The 21027-nt window shown below is 37.0% G+C and overlaps 5 protein-coding genes across 14 annotated transcripts in view; 2 read left to right on the top strand and 3 right to left on the bottom strand.

The window, feature by feature from the left end:
* Nucleotides 1-610, top strand: part of LOC116850132 (mitochondrial import inner membrane translocase subunit Tim10 B-like) — a 1123-nt gene extending 513 nt beyond the window's left edge. Inside the window, exon 3 of the mRNA XM_032828053.1 lies at nucleotides 85-610. Coding sequence (XP_032683944.1) covers nucleotides 85-273 — 189 coding nt within the window. The 3' untranslated portion in view covers nucleotides 274-610. The remainder of the gene's footprint in view (nucleotides 1-84) is intronic.
* A 449-nt stretch (nucleotides 611-1059) lies between these two features.
* LOC116850131 (arfaptin-2) lies at nucleotides 1060-5631 on the bottom strand. 6 transcript variants are annotated; one of them, XM_032828047.1, is made up of 6 exons: nucleotides 5493-5631; nucleotides 4560-4763; nucleotides 4300-4485; nucleotides 3496-3817; nucleotides 3239-3416; nucleotides 1060-2995 (listed from the first exon to the last, which is right to left on the bottom strand). In XM_032828047.1, exons 2-6 carry the CDS (start codon nucleotides 4759-4761, stop codon nucleotides 2843-2845), a joined length of 1041 nt encoding a protein of 346 aa, XP_032683938.1. In that variant the 5' UTR covers nucleotides 4762-4763; nucleotides 5493-5631; the 3' UTR covers nucleotides 1060-2842. The 6 variants fall into 6 exon arrangements, with proteins under 6 accessions (XP_032683938.1, XP_032683940.1, XP_032683939.1 ...); XM_032828049.1 differs by having other exon boundaries at nucleotides 5358-5505; XM_032828048.1 differs by lacking the exon at nucleotides 5493-5631 and adding an exon at nucleotides 5258-5483.
* A 575-nt stretch (nucleotides 5632-6206) lies between these two features.
* LOC116850138 (cyclin-Q) lies at nucleotides 6207-7909 on the bottom strand. 2 transcript variants are annotated; one of them, XM_032828061.1, is made up of 6 exons: nucleotides 7739-7909; nucleotides 7440-7573; nucleotides 7264-7361; nucleotides 6933-7151; nucleotides 6592-6843; nucleotides 6207-6470 (listed from the first exon to the last, which is right to left on the bottom strand). In XM_032828061.1, exons 1-6 carry the CDS (start codon nucleotides 7774-7776, stop codon nucleotides 6375-6377), a joined length of 837 nt encoding a protein of 278 aa, XP_032683952.1. In that variant the 5' UTR covers nucleotides 7777-7909; the 3' UTR covers nucleotides 6207-6374. The 2 variants fall into 2 exon arrangements, with proteins under 2 accessions (XP_032683952.1, XP_032683953.1); XM_032828062.1 differs by having other exon boundaries at nucleotides 6613-6843.
* Nucleotides 7910-10951: 3042 nt separating this feature from the next.
* LOC116850078 (eukaryotic translation initiation factor 4E-binding protein 1) lies at nucleotides 10952-17530 on the top strand. Of its 4 annotated transcripts, none has more exons than XR_004379256.1 (4): nucleotides 10952-11067; nucleotides 11344-11686; nucleotides 11789-12081; nucleotides 16768-16914. XR_004379256.1 is itself a non-coding variant. In XM_032827926.1 (4 exons), exons 2-4 carry the CDS (start codon nucleotides 11545-11547, stop codon nucleotides 17102-17104), a joined length of 342 nt encoding a protein of 113 aa, XP_032683817.1. In that variant the 5' UTR covers nucleotides 11107-11125; nucleotides 11344-11544; the 3' UTR covers nucleotides 17105-17530. The 4 variants fall into 4 exon arrangements, 3 of the variants coding, with proteins under 3 accessions (XP_032683817.1, XP_032683816.1, XP_032683815.1); XM_032827926.1 differs by lacking the exons at nucleotides 10952-11067; nucleotides 11789-12081 and adding exons at nucleotides 11107-11125; nucleotides 17058-17530 and having other exon boundaries at nucleotides 16768-16920; XM_032827925.1 differs by lacking the exons at nucleotides 10952-11067; nucleotides 11789-12081 and adding exons at nucleotides 11130-11148; nucleotides 17058-17530 and having other exon boundaries at nucleotides 16768-16920.
* Nucleotides 14981-19810, bottom strand: LOC116850077 (stimulator of interferon genes protein). Its single transcript, XM_032827922.1, has one exon. It carries the CDS (start codon nucleotides 19536-19538, stop codon nucleotides 18378-18380), a length of 1161 nt encoding a protein of 386 aa, XP_032683813.1. The 5' UTR covers nucleotides 19539-19810; the 3' UTR covers nucleotides 14981-18377.
* Nucleotides 19811-21027: the final 1217 nt, after the last annotated feature.

Genomic DNA, 21027 nt, shown 5'->3' with positions numbered 1-21027 from the left:
TATATATATATATATATATATATATATATATATATATATATATTATTGAAAATAAATCTGCTTGATATTTATTTGAAATTGTAGGATCTTTGTGTAAGTAACTGTGCACAAAAATATATTCATGCTAACCATAAGATAATGGAGGTATTTATGGAAGTGCAACCTGTAATGGTACGTAAAAGAATGGAGGAGATAAGCACGACTCAAACAGCATTGGAAGCACAAGCACAAGATCAGCAAACACAGAATGAACAGATGCAACAGAACTCATAATAATACTTATTATAAATTTATATATTTAGAAGTTTATTAATCTCAAACATTTTTTAGTAAAACACAAATTGTACAATTGTATTGACACATATATGAAATGATAGTATCAAGAAAGATTTTATATATGTACATACTGAGATATGTATACTTAAATAGAATCAATATCTATATATGATCTATAAATCATATTTTTAAAGTAAAATGTTTCATTTTGTTCATTATACTTAAATAACACAATAGGGCAATATATTTAAATGACACACAATAAGCATAGTCCAATCTTGCCATTAGTATTTTTGTAAATACACTTTATAAGCTATTAAAGACAAAATATTTATATAAGTGTTCATTTATTGTTAAGAACTTGTATACACATAATATACACACGCAAACATCATAGTTAGGAACATAATTCTCATTTGCTATATATTACTTAAATAATAAAGTGCTTATTATACATATTTAATTTAGTAGAAATTAACATTGTTTTTCTTGTATAAGACTGATTAAAAAATGTCAGATCCTGTTTTATAGAGATGTAAAATTCTTAACTATCTTATAGGAAATGATTGAGTTGTCGTACGGAATGCAACTTAGCTATGTAGCAAACTATGAATTAAAGAGAAGAAATTACATTCTCAAAGTCCTTACAGTATTTGTAGAGAACATATATGTACACATACCAAACAGCAGCATTACACATTGAAGGCCAGAGTTATTAAGTATTCCATATTTATATTATTACCCGGATAACGGATGCAAGGCGCGAAATGAGAAAAAAACTGCTGATTTTTCACGATATCATGTACATTTACTTCGTATACATTCACCATACATACATGTGAGATGCTTTTATTAAATATCATATACACACCTGGAAGAATCAACTTCACAATTTGGTGGTATAACACCCTTGTAATATTATATCACTACGAATTAATTTATTTGTTCATTAACAGTAGCTAGTTGCAAATAGTTATTGTTATCATGGCAAGTAATAAGTGACAGCAATTGTTATCAGAAATGCCATCACTTTCTACTATAAAATATTTTTGAAGGATTCTGAGATCTCTGAGTAAACTGCAAACTGATGCATTGTAGCATAAACTATATTATGTTTTCTGTTTACTGTAGGATACACAAGCATAAGCAATCAAACTTATACATCTAATCGAGTAAGATATTATTATCTTTTTATTCTTACAATTTTGAAAATAGATACTTAAGTAAAACAGTGACTAGTTCTCTTCTTCGCAGCGTTTTGCTTGCATAAAGTTGAGTTTAAAAGGTAATATAAATTTCCAGAAAGAAATATCATTATTATGATATTTGTTTGTGTTCTTATATAATATTTGTCATAATTGATTTTTAGAAGAAACCAATTTAATTTTGTATGTAATATATTATAGAAAGCTGTAGCTAACAGTAACAATAATTAATATACGCTTTCAATCGTAACATACATCGCAAAAATGTTAAGAACATTTATCCCGGAAGCAATTTTCATAAAGCTTTCGGAAAGTTCAAATATAAATTATATATACGTCAAACTGTATATATTGAAACGTACACACGATAAATTTAAACAAATTGAGTAATCGATTATTATACTTATAATTTTTACTTATTTATAACAATACAAGCAAAACGTAATACTTATGAAAATCATGATATAATAGAGACATTCTGATATTACAGTTGTATGTTTCCTTGACACACATTTAGTACACGATTATTTTTAATACTCTACTGAGATTCGCGCAATTTATCGTTTCTCTTACTCCTTTCAGCAAAAATTAACTTGCAATATGTAATTTAATTAATTACATCGTTATAAATGAGAAAAATAAGTCTCTATATAATTCAGCAATAGCATTAAAGCTCTAATCTTTATAAAACAATACGCGAACTGTAATCATTAAAGATTAATGTCTTAACAGGATTATGGACATAGCCGTTACTATTAAGTTATATGCTCTTATTACGCGTGTAAAGTGTGATATAAACAAGCAATCAATACCACTAAATACGCTGTAAAATAGAAAGCTCCATTTATCGTGTTACGTTACATTACGTATTTACATCGGAACTCTTCTCTAAGAGAAATATAAAAATTAAATATTCTATTGCCTCTTCTCTCTCTTTCTTTCTCTTCTCCTCTTTCAAATATTTAAGCATCAAAAATTAATTTTCAAAACGTTGACTAAGTCGTTTAGAGATCCCTCTACCGTTACGCAATTCTCTCAAAAGAATTATTAATTTTATGATACGCGATGTACATCTCGAAGATGTTATATATCTATAATGATCAATACATAGATACTCTGTGACTTGGATTCAGTCTGTTTATACATCATGAAACTCTCACGATTTTTCATTCTATCTCAATTAAAGTATCAGGATAAAACGGCAGCTCTCAAGTATGTCCCGATGAGTTTGTCGTGTAATCTTGGTGACTTCTACCTTGACTTTCTGCGTTTCGCAATGGGATAACTCAGTGTGGACGAACGCACTTGTGTATTCACATCCTTCGCTCACAGCGGGCGACGAAGTGTTTGTTCTAATTGAACTACTGCTCCAGCCATGACGGTAAAGTTGAATTCGGCGATTTCACCTTGATATTGAATTGTTTTAGAGTCGCTTCCAATGCGGTTTGATTTCCCGAAAAGTAGGCAGATACGGCGTTGTGGAACAATAGTAACTGCTTGTGCATTACTTTAATCTGGAACGATATGGTACAATTAGTATAGCAATTATTTGAATGTGTTAGTTTCTAGTATTAGAGCCGTGGCACACGCAAAAACTTAAGCAGTAAGACTTAAGCAGTAAACAAATTGACGAATCACAGTCGTTGATTCTTAGACTGTAAGAAAAATTAGCGACTGTGATTGATCAATTTGCTTACTGCTTAAGTTTTTCTGTGTACCACGGCCCTCATTTGTAGAATTTGTTAAAAAAAAAATACCCTGTTCTCATCCAAAAATTTCAATTTGATGGAAACGTCTGAGCGCAGTTTCTCGAAATTCTGTTTATGTCCTTCGTAATTCGCTTGCGCCTCTTCTAGTCTCGCCGCATTGCTACCGTCTGACTTCGTAGCCTGCACAAGAGTCTCCAGATCTGTTCTATACGCATCATATTCTATCCTGCAAAATCATTATATTGTAACGTGTGACGTAAGTGCGAAATAATTCGTGAAGAAAGTCGCGGTGGGACATCGCATACCTTGCAGTTTCATATTGTCTCACTGTAAGTAGCGTGTCCTCGATCGTTTTGTTACACAACGTATTCACGGAGGAAACGAAGAAATTTAAGGCCCCTAAAAGTGTTTCGCCGTTTTTCGTCAAATTCCTCTGCGTTTCTGAATTGTACAGAAATTCCTCTTGAAGTTCGGGCGACTTCTGCGCCAGTTCCGAAAACGCTTCTCCGAGGGCGTGCTGCGTTTGTACCACGTGATGGAAGTGTGATGCCAATGCTCGTGATAATCTTAGTACATTGCAGTATTTTCTCTGAGTGTCTCTGAGCAGCTCGATCTGTGTTTCCAATTCTGGTATGCAAGGACAGTTCGTTAAGATTTATTTACATGGACAGTAATATTGCTAATAACGTATTTCCAGTGGTGTTACCGACAAGTATAGATTGTCTCACTTAAAACAATTGTTTTCAACGAGTTATGAACCAAGTTAATCACTTTTTGTTATTAATTTTGTTATTTTGAAATGAAAAATGTTAATAAAATTTGTTCTCAGCATTTTGTGAAAAGCAAATGTTATTGACAAAAGTTATTTATTTTGGTAACATGCTGATAGCTGTCACCACCATTTTCAAAAACATTATTTTTGCTATTTGATATTTTAGATTAATTCCCGTATTCATAGTTAGGCCTTATATCTAAGGCTTCCTTAAGTTTATCTTCAGATGCTCTATAGCCAATAAAATGATCAGTAGAGCATCTGAAGATGAACTTAAGGAGACCTTAAACATAAGGCCTGACTATGAATACGGGTATAAAAGATATTAAAAACTTACCAAAATCTACAGTACGTGATGTTTTCCCTAATCTCTCGTACATCAACTGCTTGGTGCATTTGTATGTGGAGATACTCCAATTCTTGATACTCTCAATTTTGCTCTGAGTAGTGCGCATAGTCTGTGTATCACCATTTTGAACAGGTGTGCTTGGAGACACTGCTACAGCTGCCAAACCACAGATATCTTTTACTATAATTTTTAGAGTTGCAACAGACTCCACTTGCTGATGAACTCGCAAAGTGAGAGTTAATACATACAATTCTGCGACGTAGGACTTCCTAGGCTCAAATTTATAGTGGCTGGTCTTGGGTGGCCATCAGTGTTACAATTGTTCGGCACATGGGGTGGAGGAGTTCCAGTGTGTACAGCGTTGTCGCTCTCATTTAATGAGGGTGCATCTTTTAGCATCTCGTGGATACTGCGTTCCATCCCACTTGATGTAACCGTGATTTGAGACATTTCTGTAACAATGTACAATCCTGACTTCTTGAAAGTGAACTCTTACTCGATAAGATAGCTTAAGTGACAACTTGAAGAAACAGACGCACTCATTCTCTCCGTTCAGATACGTTTGCACGTTATTATGTTCTGTTAACTGCACGTCTCGGAACGTCAAAAAAAGCAACATACAAGAGGCCTGTTCTTTTTCGAAGAACTTTTTGGATCGGCGCGATAAGTTAGAAAGAGACAGGTTTACATGTTGTTTCACTCTAACTTACCGCACCAGTGTGCAGAAAGTTTTCGAGAAAAAGAAACACAGACCTATAAACAACAATGCTACGAAGTCACGTCGAAATCGAACGTTATATATTTCTCAGAAAAACGTAGCGGCACTTTTTAGCACTGCGCGCGTGTAAAATATTTACAATGAACAATTTGGTAGACAGTTGTATCCGTCACCATTCACGACATTCGATTTCGTCGCTACGTGACGTGACGCGTGGAATATAATTACCGGGCCGCGGACTGTCGTCACCATAAACGGTGCACTCTATCTCACACGTACACAACGCTTTTTCTACTTGTCATATCTCAAAGAATCGTCGGGCCAGTACCGAGTGGCACGAGAGACACCGCGGAACGTCACCGAACACCTGTTTCCTTGAGGGTGAAAGCAGGGTTGCCCTTTCTGGTGGCGAGCCGCCGCGACGAGGAACGCCGTTGTCGACGTCGGATAAAATGATACTTACTACGAAATCGACGTCCGTGCGTCAGTTATTTCTAACGCTACAATACGAACGCCGTGTAAATCGAAACACTTGACGGATGATTTTTATCTACGGTGTTTCGCGAGTTATTTCGTAGGCAAGAGCGCGAGGCTAGGTGGCGCCAGCGAATGGGACTAACGAAAAAAAGCCATCCAGAATACATTCGAAGACAATCTTCGAATTTTACTAATTTTAAAACATTTTACTTTATTACTTCAATAAATTCTAGCAAATGAAGGATGTAATTGATGTTCTTGCAATGCAGTACGAGAAAAGAAACACATTACAAAAAAGTATTGCGATCGATCATACAAAATGGAGCGATACTAAAGTTGAATAATAATTAGTTAATCGGCTAATGCCCAATTTCTTCACCTCCGGTTAACTTTTTCTGTCGGATAAATGTCAACCGTGATTGGTTAATCTTGCCAACCATAAATATGATTGGTCCATTCCAATAGAATAACTGGCAGATAAAGTTAACTGGCGGTGAAGAAATTGGGCATAAAAGTTGAGTTATAAAATTTATTTTTAATTCGGTTAATTTTTAAATACACTAATATTTCAACTTTTTTTACACAAATAAAATAATTAATATTAAAATCATTATATTTTCTTACAAAAAACAATTTTATCATTATTTCACGCAAATTTAATTTATGATTAAAAAGTTAACTATGGAAAAAACACACAATATGTTTTATATAATCAACTTTTAACTTAACTTTTAATTTGGTTTTTGTTTATTACAGATTATATAATAGATTATATAATACAATAGTTTAATATAATATTATATAATTAATAGTTTAATATTGCGATATGAGAGGAATGAGTTATTATCGCAACACAAATTAACATTCATTAATTGTCTCTTGTTTCAGGCTCCTCGTCATATGCTGCCATCACTTTTTCCATAATCTCCCATAGTTTGTCTCTCGTTAAATCTTTGCAGAAAACCTGTTGTAATAAACAATTTACAAATTAATCATACTTGTTTTATCAAATTTATTATACTTGTAATTAGGATCATATACAAACTAATATTGTACAAACAAATTAAGAAATGCTGTATATTTACTTTAAACCATGGCATATTTACATTAAACCATGGTTGTTGATCACACTCATCCATCAAAGGTACGACAACACCGTAAATTTGCAATGACAAGTTAATGCAAGCTATTGCAATTAAATTCGGTGGATAATCAAGAATAGATGGGGAATGATGAAAATCTTGCAATAATGCCATACTGGTTTTGGCAACTGGATATTTGGACCATTCTTCTTCCCCAAACCAGGCTTGCAGAGACCGTAAGTAGTGAAGCATATACTGTAATATAGCATAATATGATTTATATATATATATATATATATATATATATATATAAACAATATAATTAGAAATCCACAATATTTTACTTTGTGTGGGTGTATAGGTGTGACTTGAAACTTCAGCATTCTCATGATTAAAAGCTCAGCTTGAACAATAGCATCTCTCATACTCCAATACTGATCTCCAAGATCCAGTGGCTGAGATCCTCTGTGAAGTGTGTTGTAGGATACATTCATAACATCTCTTATCTTCAGTGTATCGTCTTTGGCTTTACCAGCCAAGTAGAGACAAGTCGCAGCTATCAGCTAAAAGGAATATTAAACTTATATTTTTGCAAATAAATTATTTTGCGAATATATTTTTGTGAATAAATTAAACTTATATTTTTGCAAAATAATCAATATAATCTGTTCTTACATAATTATCATATCCTTGTTGAGTTGCTTCTTTTATAAATCTGTGGTACAGTGTTGCAGCAGTAGCTATTGTCAATGAATGAGCCTCTAACTTTAAACCTAAAATCCAAGATAATTTCTAAACAATTCAGATTTTTAAATTAAAACTTGAGAATTGTATAAAGATATCAGGCTTACCACATTCGAAAATAAATCGTGAAATCGTAAAACTATCGCTCGATTTTGTATAATCAATCGTAATACTCTTTTGCAAGGTATTTCTTTTCTCACGCTGCATTGCAAGAACATCAATTACATCCTTCATTTTGGAGCTGCAAGATAATTTGTATAGTTGATATTAACAAGAGTCATTCGACAGGCAGCGTTAACTTTTTCTACGAGGTAGACAATCAAGTTTTGCAAAATACGCGAACGAAGTCATATCTTATCAACAGTAAATTTGTATATAACCTTGTCTAAGTAGAAACTTATTTTACCTAAGAGCTTCAGTGCTGGTTGGTTCCGTGGGATTCATCTCAAATTCAGTTGTTGAACGAGAAAAGAGACCCGATCTTAAGCCGATAAATAAAAGAACAGAATCGATATAACTCGTTCCTGAGTGATTTGGACGCGATTGTTTGAATGTGTTCTATATAGATATTAAGCCCATTCTACAATTGCGTGAACGTGGAGTAAGTGTTTGTAAGTGATTACAACAACCAATCAGAGTAAAGCAATCAGTGAATAAAACATTCGGATTGGTTGACTCTTACGTTCGCGACTACGCTTACTCAATTGTAGAATGAGCTTTAGGTTTGTCGCGTCGCATGCCCCAACGTGCTCCTACTCGCTCTAACGCACACTGATTGGCTCACGTCATCACGCGGACCAATCAGAGTACGTTGGAGCGAGTAGGAGCACCTTGGAGCACCTTGGAGCATGCGACGCGAACAAACCTATTATGGCTGCGTTCCGAAATTCACTGCTAGTACTGAAATCCTATAATATACGTAACATGAACTATAGATTTTCAGTACTGGCAGTGCATTTCGGAACGCAGCTTATATAAGTCTTTGACTATATAACCATGAACCGCTAGCCGCTATCTTATGCTGCAGCAAAACGTTTGTCAACATCTGCAGCGCCGTCAGGACCAAACAACGGTTATTACGTAAACTATCACATACTTGTGATTTCTATTTTACCATGTGAAAGATATTTTGTTGTGTGTCCGTGATCATAAATTGCAGTTATCATTAAAATACATGAAAAATTATTATGATATTTCTTTAATTGTCAATAACAGACTTTCATTTTTTCTTCAAATAAATTATTACATTAAAAAAAAAGTTATACAATTTGCTATAATATAAAAATCAACAATTTTTAAAGTAACAAGAAAAAAAATCTGATTTGCAAGGAAAATATAAAAACACAAAATAAAATATTTATATAGCTTCATACCAAATTTGTATTTATTATATTACATAAAAATATGTAATATTTATATAATTATTTATATAATAAGAGATATATAATATATGAATAATATATATATATATATATATATTAAAAATGTTTATATAATATATATGTAATATTATAAAAAGAACGTTTAACATTTTTTAAAACATTATTTAAAATACCGTCCTTTGAGGTAACTTGAAACACCGGAGTAACTTTGAACAATTTGCAACGGCTTACAAAAACATATAACATCATTAAACGAATAAAGGTAGAATTTTCATATCAGCGATATAAAAGTTACTCCAAATGATGGTATATTATTGTACTTGCGATAAAATAATTTTTGTCAATTTATGTCTGATATATTGACATTTTTGGCTTATTAATTTTCCTTCATAATTCATACAATACATAATTCATAATAATTTTAACATAATTTTCTATAATTAATTTTGTTATAAAGTATTTGTGATTTTCAAGAATGTCTAATTCTTTTTATTACTTCTATTAGGTTTTTCCAGTATGTATCACCATGTGATACGCGGATATTAGAAGCGTTTACGTTACTAACTCTGTTTTGCTCTACAGTGCTGGGATTCTGTAACTCGTTATTGGAGTTAACGACAGTTTCGTTATCGTTGCGCAGCTTACGATATACAAAAGCTGCGCAAAGATAACGAAACTGTCGTTAACTCCAATAACGAGTTACAGAATAAAGCTATTGAGTTTCTTCTTTTGCCGTTATTTGGTCTTGGCGGCGTTACAGATGTTACAGACGCTTAGAATTGCCGCTAGCGGTCCATGGTTATATAGTCAAAGATATAAATTCTATATAGGTACTATATAGGTATATGTCTATATATTCGTTTAGTTCCGATCTACAATAGGTGTACAAAGTTTTAAGCCGTAAAAAATTAACCAATCAAAATTGATTATTTCTCTATAATTCCACTGTGATTGGTCAATTTCTTAAGGATGTAAACCCATGTAGCGGAATAGCGGAGCGCGGAACGAGAGCGGAACCAATCACGCATGTTCTATAGTTTTCGCTCGTGATTGGTTCCGCTCTCGTTCCGCGCTCCGCTACACCGCTGTAAGGGTTTGCACTAGAAATGCCCGATTCTGAATCGATTCGATTCTTTCCCCTAAAATAGGCTTATTCGTGTTGTTTGCATTCTTCGCACTTTTCGTATTTAAAACTAAACAAAAGTATATTGGAATGTTTCGAAGAAGCAAAAACGAGACAACCAACTCGATTGTTTCTTCTAAGCGTCTGATTAGGCGTCCATCTCTTTTTAAAAGCGAAAAGCATGAAACATGCAAGCAGCACGAACAACCCTTTTTCCCTAAATTTGTTAGGGAAAGAATTTAATCGATTAAGAATCGAGCATTTCTAGTTTGTACCCTAAAGGTGTGAGTCCAATGGTCCGTAAACATATCTGTATCCGTAACCATAAACAAAATCGAGTCGTGATTGGTCATGAAATATCATAACCAATGATGACTCGATTTTATTTATGGTTACGGATATATTTATGGATCATTGGTCCCGCATCTTAAAGGGACGTCTACATTGGAAGTAAGTAGTAAGAAGTAGGAAGTAAGAGTAAGAAATTGACCAACCACAGTCGAATGTGAGAAGAATAATCAACTATAATTGGTCAATTTCTTATTCTTACTTCCTACTTTTTACTGCTTACTTCCAATGTAGACGTCCCTTAAGTCTTATGCAGGATTCACACCGCGTTCGATGTCCGACGTATGACGTCCGATATCCAATAAAAGAATAGCTTTCCAATAGAGGATTGAATTCTATATTAGAAAGCTATTCTTCTATTGGATATCGGACGCTGTATGTCGGATATCGGACGCGGTATGAATCCTGCATTACCTGCATAAAGCTTACTACACATAGGGTGCTTTCCACTTGCGTACACTGTGTCACACAAAACCAGTTTATTTGTTGCATATTATCTTACAAGATATTTTAGATAATATGTGACCAATATACTGGTTTTGTGTACGTGTGTGTCAAGTGTGTTAAGCAATTGGAAAGCACCCCTATTGTAGATCGGAACTTAAGACCGTATCAGACTACCGACTACAAAGGACGACCCGGCTGCTACTCTCTTTATAAACCAATCACAGTTAAGTGTCAACTGATCCTATCATTGTGATTGGTCTATAAAGAGAATCGGCAGTCGAGTCGGCCTTTGCAGTCGATAGTGTGATACGGGCTTTACGCTACTTTTCTATCATGTTTACATTTCGCTCCTTTTGCGGCAGATCTATCTCGCGTTACCACCTCCAGAATGCTCACACTTAATGACCACGGTGAAGAGACGAATATCGCGCCACGGTGAGGAGTGGGAAAGCTTTATATAAGCGGAATTCTCGCTTATCTGTTGCGCATCGCGGTACGTCGCGTTTCCTTGGCATTGTAGGTTATGTTGCGCTATATTCGCGAGAGCAAACACGCATTGTCGCGATAGCGCGTAAAATTCGCACTTGAATCAATCGTAGGGAAGTAGCGGTCGCGCGTGAAAAGCTTGGTTCACGAGTAACCGCACGATCCCCCGGCGAAGTCGCCTCTGTCGCTTCCATTGTCGACTTAAATTCGTGCACATTTGTCTAGATTGCGCGTCTTGTCCGTTCTCCGGGTTATTACGCAGCGGTCATTCGTGCTCCTTATCGCCAAGCAGCCCGGCGGAGAGGCGTCAGCGACGCGGAGCAAACACGAGCTTCTTTGTTTTCGGCGGATCGATTGTGAGACGCGCGAGAGCTTGACAAAAGAGAAGGAACCGAGAGAAGCACCGAGCAGCAACGTAGTAGCACAATGTCAGCATCTCCGATCGCTAGACAGGCTACCCAGAGCCAGAGTATACCGTCCAAGAGGGTCGTCATTCATGATCCCAATCAGTTGCCGGCCGATTACTCTTCCACTCCCGGGGGCACTCTCTACTCCACGACACCGGGAGGTCAGTTTGCATCAGTTTATCGCTTCACTTCTCCCGCATCTTGGGAGTGATTTCTTTTTTTTTTTCTTGTTTGCACCTCTTCTCTCTTCTTTATCTTTCAAGCCTGCAGTCGACTATGAGACGGGGACGACGCCACGACACTTGTTATTAATAAAATCACGTCGCGACCGTGCATACGTGCGAAAACACGATCAGAATTTGAGCGCAAGAAGCAGGAGACAGAAACGAGAGAGGTCATGGCAATCATTCGAATTCGCCGGGGATCGGTCTTACCATCGGCAATCCGAACTCGGCGATGGGCGAAGTAGCTTGCGCCGCGCAAATTAATTAAAAAGATATTGCTTTTTGTGATCGCGGAGAGATTCGGTGCATTCTCGCTTTTCATTCTACTTGAGGTAAAAGTATCAATTTCCACGTACACTAATCCTGTGCATTCTTAGTGCTTTGATTTTTAAATAAGAATACTCTAACTTTCAACATAAAATATATACATTGAGAAAAGTATACTTCAAAATGTATGTGTGGGATATAAAGTTTATTTTTGAGTAATGTGAACTTTTATCTCGCAAATAAATTTTCGAATATCTTGCCTAAACGCTGTAAATGCTGAGAAAGAAATCCTTGAAAATCTATTTGTGAGATAAAAGTTCACATTTCGCGAAAATAAACTATATCTCACAAATAAATTTGTAAGTATTATTTTCTCAACATATTTTATGTTGAAAATTAAAATATTCGTATTCAATTCACAAATTTTTTTTCAGGAATAAAAATACAACCTTATATTTTGCAAAGTGTAAGTTTTCAAGTATTTTTTTCTTGGTGCGCACGTATTCTGCATTGAAGGTACATCTACCTTAATTGCCGGCGCCCCGTTCGCTTGTCGACGAGTTTTAGTCACGAATCGTGTCCAAGTTAATGCACGCAAATTTCGCGCGACACGCGCAGACGGATAAGACAAATATTTGTCGATATAGAGTAGATATAAGTTACTCATCCTCCGTGCGCGCAAATTGGGCCGTGCTGCAGTCGCAGACGCCCGATAAATTTGCAGAGAGAACAAGAAAGGAAGAAAAGAACGGGGCGAGTAAACGGTCGCACAATCGCTGAGACGTCGACTTGTAGATATCGATATACTGTTTGAGGTCGGCGCGGCCTCGGTAAACAAATGCACACACGTGCGAGTTGCCCGCCAAGGCCATTATTATTTACGCATCGCGCAATTGTCAGTCGGCATAGTCGACGATTATCGATGACTTCTTTCGCACACGGCCGATCGGCGCGTCGTTTGTTATGTAATTGCATATTTCGGAGAGCGCGATCGATCGCTCTTTATCGGAACGCGGCATGAAATAATTCGACGTTTACCTCGCGGATGTGCCTGTTCCACATTTGGCCGAAGTGGTCGCGCAGTTATCAATATCCGCGATAACATTGCGCACGACCTTGATATTAAACTTATGAGACTAAAACTTATGATCACGCGTCGGGACAGACGTGCGAGATACGTGCTTAGGCTTACTGCGTTTTCAGCACGACAGAAGCACGCTCTATCGCGGTAATGTGTTTACATTTCTGCGAATGCGTCGCGGCCACTTGTATCGAAAGGAAGAGCGAGCCAAGGCGAGAGTAATAGCTTGTTACGCGGAAAAAGAACGCGTTTGTTCGCGCTTTGTCACGGGAGAACGTCGATTAAGGAGGTTACAAGACATGATAAATTTGTTAAGAATTAATTAAAACTTGCGCTACACATCAATTGAAATATCATCTGCTTGTGCAATTAGAGAGATTGATTATTCGTGAAAGTTGAGATATTTAAAAATTAAGGTTGACACTTTTTACACGCGTTCTTTGCTTAGCGTGCTATTTTTAATTTTCATTTTTAATCTCTTGCAAATTAAAGTTAGAGTTTTAATAAATACCTCTAATATCTCATTAAAATTATAATTGGTATTTATTATTTTATTTTTTATTATTTTCCGATCGCGAAATTTTTATACAAACGTTAGTTTTGTTAGTAATTCAGTAAATTATTTATTAATAAAAATACAAAACTGATGCTTCCTTCTCAGTTCAGTCATTGAGACATTTACCTTAAGTAATGAAATAAATGTATAGATTTTTGTTCGATAAATAGAAAGTTTTTGAGCGATGCGTCATTGAAAAAACAACATCGACCCTTAGAACCTTCTTGACCGGAGAAAAGCTAAGTTGGGAAAGATTTTTGAAAGAGGATTAACTAGAGAAAAAAGGTCAACCTTACATCATCCTCTCTAAGCGGATTACAATCGCTCCGGAGGAACAATTTAGAAATCTGACCTGAGAAAACGTGCAGAAATTTATCATTCAAACGCGATAAAACGGAGATACACTCTAAATACGAAAGGATTAACACGCGATAACACGCTAGGATACTTGTACGTTCTCCAATGCGACGAAGTTTCACAATGTACAATCACCTCGATATAAACACTCGTATGCATAATTTATTTCTTAAAAGCTTGTTATCGTTCACGCACGCGGCTCGGATTTACGTAGGCGATTTTAAATTCAAATCACACCTCAGTTTCAGATTGTCGGTAATGCGTTTCAATACGCATGACTACATTCCACGCGCGACAATCGACTTTTCTGATAACAGGCTCCCTTGCAAACGACATTCCAACGTTCTCTCGCCGTTTCTTTCTTTTTTTTTTTTTTCTTTCTCTAATTGTGAACGGCGCGCGCTAGAGCTGCGTTGCGGAGACGCAACGAACGGCGGACGTAACGACGCGCTCGTAACGTCCGACAGTATGCGAGCGAGCGCAAGTACGTTTTTGGCGCAATGTTCGGCGATTTAGCCAAGGCCAAATCAGTATATACGCGGTATGCGCTCGACAACATCAGCCGACGTGATCGGTGACGCGTAATGTTTATCGCCGCCGCGACGCGATAAAAGTCACGGCTTTGAAAACAAGTGTGTGCGCACCAGCGAAAACGGGCTCCCGCTGAGACCTTCGAGATAACTTTAGCTGTAACCACACGATCTTCCGTGCGTAGTATACTTCATTTTCGCGTCCAATCGCATAATAACGTCGCACGTAAACAATGACGAATAACAATTTGTTATTGCGCCGCTTCAGACGAGAGATTGGTAGGAGGGGGGAAGGCCGTTCGACCGAAAATTCGCGCAGTTGTATTCACTAAATCTCTCGCTTAAAGTAAGGCGACCAGATTTCCTAGCCCTAAATCCGGAACACTTTATAAATATATGAATTTATACACACACACACATACATACATAATTATGTTATATATAAGACAATATTTTATTTATACATATATGAAAAACAATATGACAACAATGAGGGTCTATATACAATACCAATAATTAAGATAAAGCTGTTCTTATCCTCATATAAAATTAAAAAGCAAAGTTACTGTATTTAAACTTGTTAAGTTTGTTGAGTTATGAAATTTTTTAAACGTCACTTTTTTTGTCAAAAAAATTCTTAAAATCTTCTAAATCAGGTTAGTTTAATTAAATTCGGGATAAATCGGTGTCCCAGGTAGCATTCGAGAAGATCTAAAACATGGGATGTAAAATCGGTTTTGTCTCGGGCAAACGGGAGGTCTGGGTCACCTTACGCTAGGTCGTCGACGTTGTCGCTCACGCGATCTCATTCGATTGGAAATAGCTTTTTTACACGCCTTATGTCGCACACGTGTGACGAGTAAAAAACAGTCTTCACGCGCAAATAGTTGTTTTGCGGAGTGCGACGTGGAATGACGGCGAGACAATCGCTGACGAAGCGAAATGTCTCGTGCGAAAATCAGTCCAAGTCGTACGACTATTCTCCTCTCAAACGTGGCTTCATTTCGCGGATTGCGGACAGTATCCGCCGTTGCCGTCGCGTATTCGTGTGTCTATTATCCGGACACGTTCACCAGAAGACCGCCTGAGCAAATTCCCTGCCAAAGCGTGAAGTCGCAACTACACGCACAAAGAAATTCCACGACGTGTCTCTTTCGTTGATATAGTGGGAGGCTCTGTCTCGCATACACGCACGCTGTCTCCGCATTTTCCACGATTAGTTTGTTTTGGCGACTTCGCCGATCCTTGCACCCCTTTCGCTTAGGTGTTAGTACAGAAATACACACTTGTATAAATAGATACTTTGCGCTGCTTTCCGTACCGCCATCGCAGTCATTGTATCCTCTCCATCGACGTCAATGTTGTCTCGTTTTTCTCCGCCGTTCACTTATAAATTTCCCTTCAAAATCGAACCCGTTTTTCTACTCTGCCTCCATGTCTTTCTCTTGAATCATCTCAACGTCATTTCTTCCGACAAAGATATTTTTTTCTGTCATTGTATAATAAGAATTTAAGTATATTCTTAATTCCGAAGAATTTCGTTAAGACTCCCGTTTCCTCCTCAAAAATCTTGATTTATGACATAAGGAAAACAAGATAATGCTTAAAATTCTTGCAAGATACATTGAAACAAAATTGTTTTCACAAGATTATACTTCTTCGAGCAGATTTGTAAAATAGTCCAAACACTTTTTTTCTGCTTTAACAATCAATAAGTATTAATCAAATTAACGTGAGGAAATCATGCGGAAAGTTAAATTAAAAAGGAAGGTTACATATCAATTAAAAAGGAATACATATAAATTAAAAGGTTACATATAAATTAAAAAGGAAGGTTACATATCAATTGTACGTTCATTCATTGATTATCCGAACAAGAGGAAAGTATTCAGACTATTTTATAAGTCTGCTCGACCGATTACGTCATTTTATGGATATGTTTTTATCTTAACGTATTTTGCAAGAATCTTCAACGTGTATTTTCCGGTCTCCGACGTCGTCAATCAAGAGTCCCGCGGCGAAGGACCTGAAGCCCTATTATGGACTCTATTGTCAAACGCGAGATGTCTTTCTGATTCTTAAGCTTGAAACAAATGTTATGTGTGACAAAAGAAACAGAGCTTGGAATTGAAAAGGCATGCTTAACGTTCTTTATGCGTCCAGAATGGCTTTACAGGAGCCCTAAGATCCAATCATATAATGGGACTTACAATGGGATTTTATGCAGGTACACGCATCGTCTACGAGCGCGCGTTTCTCATGAACCTCCGGAACTCACCGATATCACGAACGCCGCCACGAAGCACACTGGCCATACCGTCGGAATTGCTGAAAGGCACACCAGCCATCACAACGAATCCCGCCAAAAATGCTGATAAAGGTCGGGTCACATTACCATTCAATGTTATCGTGTGCTCTTGGGAGAGATCCCACGCGTGCTCGTTCTGATAATAAAATATATCAATCTCACACATGTGTGCGAATTTTTTTTTTCATGTTTAATGCAATGTGTTACAGACGCTCTGATCGAGGAGTCCGCGGAGCAATTTGAAATGGATATGTGATGTAAATACCAGCGCTACCGCTACTGCCACTCGTGATTGCGACGTGTGTTCTTAGCTATGCTCGAAAGTCGATGTCGCACGGCATGCTTCGGAAGAGTGTGGCTTAACATACCTGCCCAGGATTCAATTCTGTGCCTTTCACTGGTGTCTTTACTAAGGATTACGACCTTTCAACAAGCGATAACACCTTCGTCGCGGACGAAGCAACATATGTCTACTCCCATATGTATTATATACAATCCATTTAATTCTCGACGTTAGCGCCCGGCCGACGTGTGCGACACGTATTGTAATTTTTACGTGGCTAAGAACGGCTGTGGGCTTCGACGATCGTGATGTCTTCCCTTGAAATCTGCTGACGCAATATTTTGTAATCTGTTTCTTAAGGGACTTGTATCTGCGAATAAATGATACATTTTATACGAATGCCTCGCCACTGTTCCTTCCATGTCACGACGCGAGTATCCTGGTGAAACATAGGAGATGCAAAATTGAATACAGTGCATGAAAATATACGGGTATATATTATATAAGCAAGTAAAATATAAAATATTACACAATATGGTCCTGTACTCATATTCTTATATGTTAAGGAATTTGTACATCAAATGTATATTTTCAATAGCATATTAAGAAAATTGCTCATACTCTGCCACATTTCATTCAGTACAATACTGTTCAAAACACAAAACAGCAGTTTTCTGACTTGCAATCGCGATTACACAAAAACGATATAGTGAATACTATTCTTTCTCTAATGCTGATTTTCCTAATATATAACATTTATAACCAAGTTTTTTTTATTTGGATGATATCACTTTTTACAAAGCTACGTTAAAACAGTGATGACTTATTGTTTCTACCATAAGACTATACAGTACTGGTCAAAGGTTTGAAGTCACTGATAAAAAGATTTATCAACAAGAATCTTGATAATAATCCAGATAATTATTTTCAATACATTTTTACTAGATTTCAAACCTTTGATCGGTAATCTATGTGCTACATTGTAATATTCAGTATCAAATTTTTCATGAACGATATAGACAAGTCGCACCAGATTTTATCTGGTGTTTCACTACAATAAATGTTACATCAAATTTTTGCATAATTTTCAGCATTTTAGTTTCTAGTAAATGAACTTCTTAAGTATCACTTCTTAGGTATATGTGAAGAAATGAATTATTATATATAAATATAAATCTTCTGTATCACATAAGTGTATCATAGGACATGTCATTATCACATACTCCCTATTAACTTCTTTGAACATTTATGTAGAACATCTTAATTCAGATATTCTCTTTAAAATTATCTTCGCAATATTAACTTTAGTCCCATCTTTATAATCATCATAATAAATCAGTTCACATAAATCTTTGGTGTCCAGTTCGTTCTGTAAGGCACTGTGCAATTTCATGTGAAAAGTAGTAATAATCTCGTGCTTGAATTGCCTATATAAAAGAGCTTCTGCATGATTGTGCTTCTGTACCTCATAGAACGTTAACAAAGGTGTCGCACCTTCCACCACCACATACACTGGATTAGCACCTGACTTGCGTCCACCAGGATAAATTTTGTACGCATTGTTGCGGTAAGTTCTGCCTACAACACCAGCCCGGTTGCGTTTTTCCTCCTCAAGTTCCTGTGCACTCTCCATCCATTGGTCAGACGCCTCCTTCAAATCTGGAGGAATATAGCCTGACGATGGTATCAGGATGAACAGTTTGTGCACTGGAAAAGTGATGCCATGCTTATCTTCGAAATTCTCAATCTTCTCGACTATGCTCTTGCTATAGGTGCCAGTGGATGGCAGTATGAGTCGCAAGTAACCGTAATAATAACTGTATGCCATGCCAGTGCCATAATCCAAGCCCTTCAGATCATTAAGATTAAACACTGCACTTCCACTTGTCTCTAATTCAAAAGCCACCGACCTCAACAACAAAAAAGAAAAAATCATGGAAAGTGTGCATACATGAGGTTCGCAATTCCATACGTAACACAATGGGCATCTTCGCGAGACGACAATCTGTCCCAGAAGTGACAACGCAGCGCAAGCAACCACCACCACGGATGCGGTATTCGGGATGAGGTAACGGTTCAACAACGAGAAATCCTCGCTAGAATTCGTGTCTGCGAGTGAGATCAGGACTTGGCACAGACGCAGCATCAAGTCGCAGATGAAAAGAATAACAATAAACACGGATATCGCGATTAGTAACGTGGTCACTCTGTCTTTAGTCGCTTTGTACATGGACAGAGCAAAGACAGCGGTTAGAATGACGCCGTGTGCAAGATGCATCTTCATCTTCATCTTGTTATCGAATGATGACCTTTCACTAATCGTCTCCGCCAAATTCGTCAAGTTGACTTCCTTCGAAATCATATCTGCCGCTCTTTTCAATTCCTTGTTTCGCGGGTTGTCGCCCATTGATAACGGAAGAGCGCCGGTTCGAGTTTGATTGTTAGCAAGTCGCAAATGAGTTCTTTATTTCGGTCTTCGTTACTCACTTTCAGCGTCGACAACATAGTTTTTGCCGCTCACCGGAATCAGACGACGATAATCGACTGCCGAGCGGAAACGTGATAAAGATAGATTTCTAGAAATTACGTAGATAAAACTCACTCGAGCACGAACGGCACATTCGAAGGTTGCGTTCCTTTTGGGTGCTCACGTGCTTTAAGCGCTTATAAACGTCACTCTATCTTTCTTCCGCATCTAATGAGCGATAAAGATAGAATGACGCTTACAGCGCGTGAGCGCCCAAAAGGAACGTAGCCGAAACATGTTATCTCCTTCGGCGGGAAGGAAATAGGAGATCAGAGAACTGAGGCCGGTTCTACAATATATAGCTGCATCAGCGGAAAAAATAGCTCAGTAAGCGCTTAATAATTATTGTCTGTGATTGGAGTATTCTTTTAGATTCTTCACAAACAGAAGTATTTACCAATCAGAAATGATAATCATTAAATGCTTTCTGAGCTGTTCTTTTCGCTGATGTAGCTATGTATTGTAGAATCGGCCATTGTTTATCGAAGTTGCCAGAACACAGTCGATGGTCCAATGAATTTTCCCTTGTCCACAACCTTGTTTTAATCTTTAAGTCGTAATAAATTGATCAACAACAGTCGATTATTTTTAAAATAATCAACTGTGGTTAATCCATTTCTTACAACTTAAAAATTAAAGCAAGATTGTGGACAAAGGGTTTATTTTCTATAAACGAGTTCACCTTATTGGACTATCGACTGCGTTTACATATTCGACTCCGATAAAACGAATAGAACAGGCCTGAATTATAGTCAATTATTCTCCTCATATTTGATTGGTCAATTTCTTAAAGCTTAGAACTTAAATCACCTATTGTAGAGCCAACACCTAATTCTCGACAATGTACGAATGAGATGCGCATGCTAAAAAAGTTTCTCACTGCTGTTTAAAATCGCTAAGCTTTAAGTGAGCTAACCATATTCCAGTTATTAAGGCATTGCGAAAAATGCTTTTTGTAAAAAATTATAGGTCTTAAAGCAAAAGGCTACAGGTTTATTACACGTATTGTAGATCTGGCTTAACTGCAATTACATTGTAGACGATCCTTGAATCCGTCAATTGATAATACGCGCAAAATGATGGATTAATGAAGGGTACGATCCACTTAAGGCTACAATCGCTTCGAAACGCGTAAAGAAGAGTTATGATTAGTCTACACAGCACTTCAGAGTATCTGTAACGTCAAGTGGATCCTACTCGAAAAGAGAGGAAAGAAAACGTGTTGCCAAGTCAGGAAGCGAGCGCTGCTAACTTGCGCGTTCGAAACGAGCCGACGAACCGACTGCAGCATGGTCAGGAGACATCTACGATCGATAAAGACATGTTTCGTCCCCCATAGGGTCTCGAAATCGTCGTGCGACTGAAAATC

The sequence above is a fragment of the Odontomachus brunneus genome, unplaced genomic scaffold, assembly GCF_010583005.1.
Source record: "Odontomachus brunneus isolate Ranch 3 - 2012 unplaced genomic scaffold, Obru_v1 Obru_scaffold_134, whole genome shotgun sequence".
In the NCBI taxonomy this organism is placed as follows: Eukaryota; Metazoa; Arthropoda; class Insecta; order Hymenoptera; family Formicidae; genus Odontomachus; species Odontomachus brunneus.
Note: the sequence above shows the minus strand (reverse complement) of the source record. Positions and strands in the feature narration are given on the sequence as shown.